The sequence below is a fragment of the Cnephaeus nilssonii genome, assembly GCF_951640355.1.
Source record: "Cnephaeus nilssonii genome assembly, chromosome: 19".
Lineage (NCBI taxonomy): Eukaryota > Metazoa > Chordata > Mammalia > Chiroptera > Vespertilionidae > Cnephaeus > Cnephaeus nilssonii.
The window spans coordinates 3338076-3346591 of NC_137090.1; the positions used below are offsets into that span (position 1 = coordinate 3338076).

An 8516-nucleotide genomic window follows, 5' to 3' on the forward strand; every position below is an offset into this window, starting at 1 on the left:
TAAGTGAGTGGAAATACCTTCATCCACAGGAATTGTGTGCGCAGGGAAAAAAATAAACAAGGGAAAATGTTCCAGGGCAACCGAGGTAAAGCCCGGACAGAGGAGAGTGTGAAAAGGGAAGCTGGTGTGCCAAGGGCAAACAGATGCAGGAAACACTTAAGCCAGCAGGCACCCTGCCCCTGAGGCGAGGAGCTGGACCAGGCTTCCTTGTCTTGTCTGGCTTTTCCTGGGACAGCAGCGCCACCTTCTGTTCAGTAATCAGAACATCGGAGTCAGGCTGCTTACTAAAGAGGTAAGACCAGAAAATTGAAGTGAGAGAAGACATATGACGGCCTGAGGTGCCCATGCACACTGCTTCCGTGGAATACTCAGCCACCTCCTCCAGCCTCCTCTCCTCTAGTTCAGGGCCAACTCAGGAAACCCAGAGCCACCCCAGCATCCCTGACACCCCAGGCCGATGGATCAGGACCACAGGCTCCGCCGAGAGGTGGTGTGGAGTTGTCATTTCTTACTCAAACCCCCAAATATGGGACTTTGCACTCGTTGGTAACCCCAAACATCAGAGTGGGAAGAAGGAAGTCAGGGGACACTCAGCTTTGCTCATCCACAATGCCTGTCTTTCCCCAGGAAACCCTCTGGGGGTTTGGTCCAGCCCCAGCCCACACATTTCTTTAGGACACAGTGGACAAATGGTTTCTTCAACCTGTCAGAGGCCCAGGAACAGGGAGCTCACTACCTCCAGAAGCAGCTCACCCACTTTCGGCCAGAGATAACAGAAAGTTCATCGTTCTAGACGACAGCGAACGTCTGCCGTGTAATTCTATGCTTTGCTTCATGTGGCCGCCGCCTCCCTTCCCTCACCGGACCTCCAAACAGCAGACAGAGCGACCAGCTCTTCCCATCTTCCCCCTCCCAGCTCCTTCACTTGTCCTCACATGATGTGGTTTTAAGTCCCCTCACCTTGAAGCTTTCTCTCCTCTGAGTGTACTCCAGTTTAAATGCGGAATTCAATATTCCAAAAAACGTCTCAACGACACGAGTGACCACCTGGGGAGGGAGCAGAGGAGTACTGGTCGTTGTACCTAACACTGCTGAACACAGACATGCCAGACACTATGGAGCTAAGTATTTATTTACATTTTACTTAATTAAGCCTTGTAAGACAAACGAGGCCGATTTGATCATGATGCCCATTTTGCAGATGAGAAACACTGAGGTGAGGGGACTTCCCCAAGGACAGCTGGAATTCAAACCAGGTCTCTAACCCCAGGGCTTTACCTTCTCCCCACCACCTGGGCCGTTTCCTCTTCCTCTGGGGGCTCTACTGCCCCCAGGCAGCTCAAGGCCCCTTAAGGATATCAGCAGCTTCATGGACACATGCAGAGCAATGAATGCAGTTATCACCGTTACGTCATATTACCCACCCAAGATCTTGTTTTTGAAGAACAGTGATTCTCAAAGTTGATCTGTGGACCCCTGGAGGTCTGCAAGGCCGAAAATATTTCCATAACGTGAAGACATTTACCTGTTTCACCGTGGTGACATTTACAGGAGCAATGGTGGGTCAACTTGTTGGCCCTTTAGAACAAATCAAGGCAGCAGCACCAAATTCTAGCAGGAGTCATACTCTCAGTTAAAAAAAAAAAAAAAAAAAAAGCCCATTTCACTTCTGCATGTCCTTGACGCTTGAGTAGTTTTTTTTGTTTGTTTGTTTTTTTAGCATTTTGTATGATGACGAGAGCTGTGCATAAACTTGGACATCGAGGGAAAAGCACCCATGTGGTTATTTGGGTTCCAAGCTGACCTAGCGGCTTTCTTCCCAGAACACCATTTTACCTGAAAGAATGACTGACAAACTATGGTCACTCCGAGGCGGGAGTTTGGCCGCCATTTCCTCAAAAGCAAAGCCTGTCACTTCAAGGAACACTGAGAGTACTTCTTGGCAATGATAACATCCCAGCTCTCCAGCAAAAGCTAGAATCTGGGGAAATGTGTACTCCCTGCTGTGAGCAAGCCAGCTCCCTAACACTCAATGGCCTGTCTGCCGAGGTCAGTAATGTCACTGTCAAATACGATTTGGGGGGCTACTATAGAAGCAAATGTGTCAGCATCGAGGAGATCTGCGTAACTCAGTGAACCACCTTCCAAATCGCCAGTGTCCGATGATGTGGTACCGTGCCTGGGGAAAAGGGCCGATCCAAGTGCAAGAGAGACCGTGGTTTTAATGCAGCAGAGTACAAAAGTTCATCGCTAGGGCTTCCCGTTCCACATGGCAACCAATTAACCTTTAGAAAATTACCGCTTGCTGAGCTTTGATCAAGCATCAGAGGAGAAAATCCACAAGTACCCGAGTATCTATTAAAATACTTCTCTTTCAAACGACCTGTCTGTGTGAAGACAGTTTCTTCAAATACTTCAACCTAAACAGCATACTGCAACAGACTGAATGCAGCAGTTACGAGAACCTAGCTGTCTACTAAGCTAGACTTTAGACACCAAGGAAACTTGTAAAATGGTAAAACGATTCCTCTCTTTGTACTAACTTTTTTTAAATTTTGGAAATAGTAATTTTCCATAAGAATGTTATTTATGTTAAATAGGCTTGTTATTTTAAAATAAGTATTTAACATTTTCCTCGGTTTCAAGTGCTCAGAAATTGTCAACAGACAAAGCCAAAATGAAGAAAAGCTCTATGGGATCCTAACTTTTAATTGTGTATGTAAAGGAGCCAAAATGTTCTGAGAGAGCTGCCACAGCAAAAAATCAAAAGCAGATCTTTAAAAGCCAAAGTAGGAAGGAGTGCCATCTAGTGGAAAAGACAAATGTGACATCAATCCACTTGTTAGCAAAACAAATGACATCCTATTGTTAGAAACGTCACATACTTAAGGCAGAAACATCTATAATAATAAAAGCGTAATATGTTAATTAGACTGGACAGCCGGACGACCTTCCAGATGAAGCTCTGGCAAGGGCCGAGGCAAGCCTCCACGGCTGCGAGGGCCGAGCCCCTTGCACGAATTTTGTGCATCAGGCCTCTAGTTTGAAAACAAAGGTTTAGCATACAAAAACATTGTTAAATATCAATTGAAATAAAGCTTAAATGTGCCAGAACAGAGGGAGGGTTGAGAGGGGTTTGAGTGGAGACCCCCTCGGGAAGAGCTGATGGCAGGCTGGAGAGGAAGTCAGGGCCCTAAGGAAATCGGGCACAGAAAGACTCCTGCCAGGGACCACGCATAAAGAAACAATTCCTGTCCCTATTCGGGAGCCCAAAGGCCCACACACCCCGAAAACTAAGACAGAAGCCAAATACTAACGTTACTGACCATTCTTCTGCCAGCCAAGGGAGCTCTCCCTTCCTTCCAGGCCACAGCCTACCCTCTCGCCAGCACTGCTTGACGAGAAGGCCTGGGCTCCTCCCCAGCACAGAAAGGAGCCTGCGTCTGCGGTCCCTAGGATACCTTGTTTCTCCTGCTGATGCCAACACTTCTTGGTAAAGTGTTTTCTTCTCTGCATCATCCCCAGCCTTTCATGGGTTGACTTCAGTGCCTGCACACAGTCCTATCCAATCACAGAGTCAGTTCAAAGTTGGAACAACTGATGCTGTATTTTCAAATATGCTACTTTAGGTCCTAACTGGGTATAATTTTCCTAAGTTCCACTAAATCACCTTACAGGCCTCCGCTGGGCTTTTGTTTGTTTTTTTGCTTTTAGTATTTGAGGGTGTGTTTATTAAAGCCGGAGACAGGGAAACAGGAGGGGCTTAGCATAGAAGCAGCCACAGGAGAGCCCAGGCGGGCTGCTTTGGCTCACTGGGAAGTCAGAGGAAAGGGGGCCTTGGGGACCGATTCAGGGGTTAGCCTGCGACAAGGTGACACTGCCCACTGCTCCCCTGGTTGCAAGTCTCGTGGGGACCCTCAGAGTTTAGGAGATGCAGGCCTGTGGGGAAAGAAAGGGATGGGCATGCTCTTGGAGGGGGTGTGCCAGCCTCAGCTGGTGTAAAGCAGTTTTTAATCACAAAACTTGGTCCCTATTCCCCAGGCCCAGAGTGATGGAATCAGCCTTTTTTCTCTTTGGGGGGAAAAAGAAATGTTTGTCCCTAAAGAATGTTTCCCTGGCAGGTACACTTGTACTGATGCTCAGCACACAGCACGGCAAACCTACTCTTAACCTTCATCACGACAGAGTCAGGAGTGTGATAATTACTCTCAGCTGCTACTTGGATGAACTATAAGAAACTATGTCGTTTCAAGGGACCATCCTGTATGGTTTACCCCCGAGTGGAGGGGCACAAGGCCTGGGAAACAATGATTCGGCTCAGCACCCCCAACAGCAGGGAGAGGCCTCATTCTGTCTCACCCTCTCAGGCCCGTCTTCACGTCTAGACAACTGAAGAGAACCCGAATATACAAGGCGGCCCTTCGTGCTTCCTGACTCTGGGAACATCCCCACATCTGACCCTGCGGGAGCAGTGACCCACAAAGCACACCTGGACTCTGCAGAGCACAGGGAGGCTGCTGCGCTCAGCCAGGCCTCCAGGCTCTCCAGCTGGAGATGGGGCACTACCTACAAGGCCAGAGGTCCAGGCTGCTCCAGGACTTACTCCTTCGAGTGGCCTCCAGGTTTCTTCATGCAACTGATTCCATCCCAGAACATTTACACGTGGCCTCCAGGTTTCTTCATGCAACTGATTCCATCCCAGAACATTTACACATGGTTGCACAGTGTGTCAGCGGGACGGACCTTGACCAGACATATGAACTGAGCCACAATGTTAAAATGCCTTATTCGCATCCAGCCACCCACCACAGCCAACACCAAGTACCTTTGGGTCATCAGCCTCAGGTTTTTCAGTCTCTGAATCGTCATCTTCCTACAAGACAAAGAATTTAGAGGATTAAGCTTAAAGGAGCGGGCCTGAGGGTTCACATATGCACAACTACGGGTTGGAGCAAACTTACTCAGCCTGGGTCATCCCACCAAGACCCCTCCCCTCCATATGACCCAGAACCGAAGGAGGAGATGTTCTGGGGGGAGAAAGAACATCAGCAGCTCAAAGTAGATACTCCAGCAGTACCGTCGTCTACACGAGATGAAAAATCGCCAACAGAAAAGTGGAGGCAAGGCCACAAGATGCTTCAGAAAAGGGTAAGGCCAGGCCCCACAGGATAAAGACATACTGTTCCCAATGAAATATCCATCACTTAAAACCAGAAACACAAGCTGTCTCCTCTTTGCTTTTCATATACACAAATAATCTGACTCCGACCATGACACTGATCACTGCCAGAGTGCCGTGACCCCCACGCACCTCTACCCCGGCAGTCCAACCCAGTAGCATTTGTTTGCACCAACATGAACACCAGGAAGGTAGGCATCAAATGCCCAGGTAAGTGACTCGGGAAAGGCATGACTACAGAGCAGTGCCCAGCCTTTTCTGGGTCCCAGGTGAGTGCGCCCTGCTTCCAGCCAAGTTCCCCCAGAACTGCCTTTACCGTTCTATCCAGCCTTGCTCCTTATCCAAATGGCCTGCTCCACACAAAGCACCATTCTCCAAAGCCTGCGCTGGCCTCCAAGAGCAGGCCCACCATGCCCCTGAATGCGAACGAAGGCCACAGACAGCGCCACTACCCAGAACCCCCCAACACGTGGTCCTTTAACTTACCACCAGGAAAAACTTAAGTGTCATTTGAAACTTTTTCTTCAATCGAGCTACATTTTAACCCCCACGTTAAACAGCAGTCCAGATGTTAACATACACATCACCTGAGAGACGTGAATAAACTATACTGATGGGTTTGAGACTTCACTGTCCTGTAAGGCATTTTAAATGAGCCAAAGGTTTTAAATGCAATCTCCTTAAAACGAATCCAATCAGGACAAATATCAGAGATGTGGCTCAGCCAAATACAATCACATTTTAGAAGGTCTATATTGGGATTTGATGAGAGGATTTTACTGAAATATGAAATAAAGCTTAAATATGATGAAAATCCTAAGCAAAGCAAATGTGAAGTAACACTTCAAAACACACTATGCAGATTTATGGAAGAAAATAGCCAGAATGTTTGCACATAAGAAAAGTCAGGGAAAGAACATAACTTGCAAAGCTTTTCTAACCAGTTTCAGTCCATTCTGGATTATTAGCATTGATGGTGGGGCTCAGGGCATGAAAATACCTTCCAAAGAGCATAAAATACAAAGCACAGTTTTGTTTAACTTGGAAAGCATTTTTAATGGTAACATTTAAATCTCAACAGGTAGCAAAGTCTTCAAACACATGATAAGATTACAATGAATGTTTCAATTAAAGCTGTTGTCAAATATCCATATTCAACTTTGTATGTTTTTGTGCTAAGCACCAGCGGAATCCTTGTCCCCCCCCCCAAACTTTTAAATCCTGGCTCGTGATGCTTATGCGATAGTGTATCTAAAGTCTTTCTGGTTAAGACACAAGTTCTCTTTTGTTAGCCACGCATACTAAATTTCAGGCAAGATTGGTGATCAGGAGCCGGCACTGTGATAAAAAGTGCCAAGTAAAATGTCAAGAAAGAAGTTAAGGAGTAAATCATACACACACAATAATAATTTTCCTTCCTAATCTTTTGAATAAATGGATAGATTTGAATGAGCCCCAACCAAGATTAAAAATAATACAGAGCTGATTGCAGACATAAATGATACACCAATTAGAATGACTATACTGTTGCAAATGGAATAAATGATCTAAACAGGAAAAATGAACATAAAACACCCACTGATATCTGGGTCAAATAAAATAATTCACTATCTTTTCCCCAAATTTTAAGTTCAAAGATAAATACAAAATGGTCCAGGTGAAAACAAATTTGATTTTCAAACAGAACTGCCAATATCCAACCCAGTTTCCTTAATTAACACCAAACAGAGTGGGAGGAGAGGGGACGACATTAGGTATGAAATGGAACGCTGCTGGAACAGTCTGGAAAGTTTCTAACAAGTGGAATGGTGCTATGAGCGGCTCTGGATTTGAGAACAGAGCTACTTACCGATTGTTTGCTGTTCTCCTCCTCCTCTTCCTCATAGCCATCTTCATCATTCCCGAGGCGAGAAAAATCGTCCTCTCCATAGGCATCAGATACCAATCCGCCTTTCTCCTCTTAAACAGAGGGAAAAAAATAAAAATGAACAGATGGGGGGGGGGGGGAGATGCAAGAAAACCGTTCGGTGATGTGAGTGACTAGAATTATATCTTAAGGTAAAAAAGGAACCTAAGTCTCCTGTTAAATGACCTCAGGCCCTAGATTCTGTTGTTTGAGAGCCTCTATTGATGTTTACATTGGATCACAGGCACCAGCGAACGCATCTTCTCATACAAGACAAGGACTCTGTCGTCCTCATTTTTGTGTGTCCTTCCCTAGGAACAGGACCTTGAACGGGGTACTCCAAGGGGTTCCCAATCATACCTACTTGAGAAACAATCTTTTTCTACATTCAATACAAAACACACACACACACACCCTCCCCCAAACAATACAAATGACTGGGAAACCACCAGAGAACCTTCTGACTGGCCAAGACCACACGAAACAGAGAGGAGCCGACCTAGTCCAAGACCCCTCTCCAGATGAGAAACCAAGGCCCAGCTGTATTAGGTAACTCACTGCCTCTCTCTGCTCCCAAGTAAATCTGTGGCCACTTCCTAACATGGTGATTCTCAACCTGAGCAGGACAACAAAATCAGAGGGGATTTAACAACTCACAAAATAATGGAATCACCGAGGGGCCTTGCTTATCCCCCTCTCTGTAGCCCAGATCCTTCCCCAGATCTACAGAACCTCGCAACGAAGACCAGATATATGTTTCAAAAGCTCCGAGATGCGTCTAAGGCACATTGCTAGTTAAAAGTTATCAAAGTAAAAAGAAACCCTCCACCTACGTTTTACTCATCCCTCTCTCCCATCAAACACGCTCGGAGAGAATGGGTAGTGTTTCCGCAGCCTTGGACCCTCTCCACCCTTTGTCCAGCCCTCTGCCTAGCAGGATGCCCGGCACGGAGATTTTCAATAAGTTTCAGCAGAATAATCGAACCAGCGGAAGGAGAGGACCCATTCTTACCCACAGAGTGTTCGGATCGCGCTGTGGGGTTCGGGGGCCCGATACTTGGCGCACAATGCCCATCGCTTTCCCTCCCGCCCCGCAAGGAGAGCAGCGTTCCGAGCGAACACCTGCTTCCCCCCTCCCCCCGCCCGCCTCCCCCCCTCGGGCCTCACCAGCCGCGCTGCCCGCCGTCTCCACTCCAGCCTCGCCGTCCGACTCGGGCTCTGAATCTTCCGCGTAAACTGCCAGAGAAGACAGGACGCTCTTCTTCCCCGCCATCTTCTTCCCACAGCCGCGGGGCGGCTCACGGCGCTGACTCCGGCGAGCCGACTTCCGCACCGAAAGGCGACCTCTTCCGGATCCCAGAAGGCCCCGCGCCCGTTCCAAACCGGGAACCAATCAGGACGGCTGTTTCTGCGCCTGGCCCCGCCCCCCTC

General features: G+C 47.6%; 1 protein-coding gene across 3 annotated transcripts in view; it reads right to left on the reverse strand.

The window, feature by feature from the left end:
• The window catches only part of SAP30BP (SAP30 binding protein), a 31945-nt gene extending 23528 nt beyond the window's left edge, over nt 1-8417 (reverse strand). The window contains exons 1-4 of one of the 3 annotated variants that reach the window (XM_079798023.1): nt 8253-8417; nt 7029-7138; nt 4826-4873; nt 961-1047 (exon numbers count right to left, since the gene is read on the reverse strand). In XM_079798023.1, coding sequence (XP_079654149.1) covers nt 961-1047; nt 4826-4873; nt 7029-7138; nt 8253-8358 — 351 coding nt within the window. In that variant the 5' untranslated portion in view covers nt 8359-8417. The remainder of the gene's footprint in view (nt 1-960; nt 1048-4825; nt 4874-7028; nt 7139-8252) is intronic. The other 2 variants (XM_079798024.1, XM_079798025.1) reach the window with 2 other exon arrangements.
• Nucleotides 8418-8516: the final 99 nt, after the last annotated feature.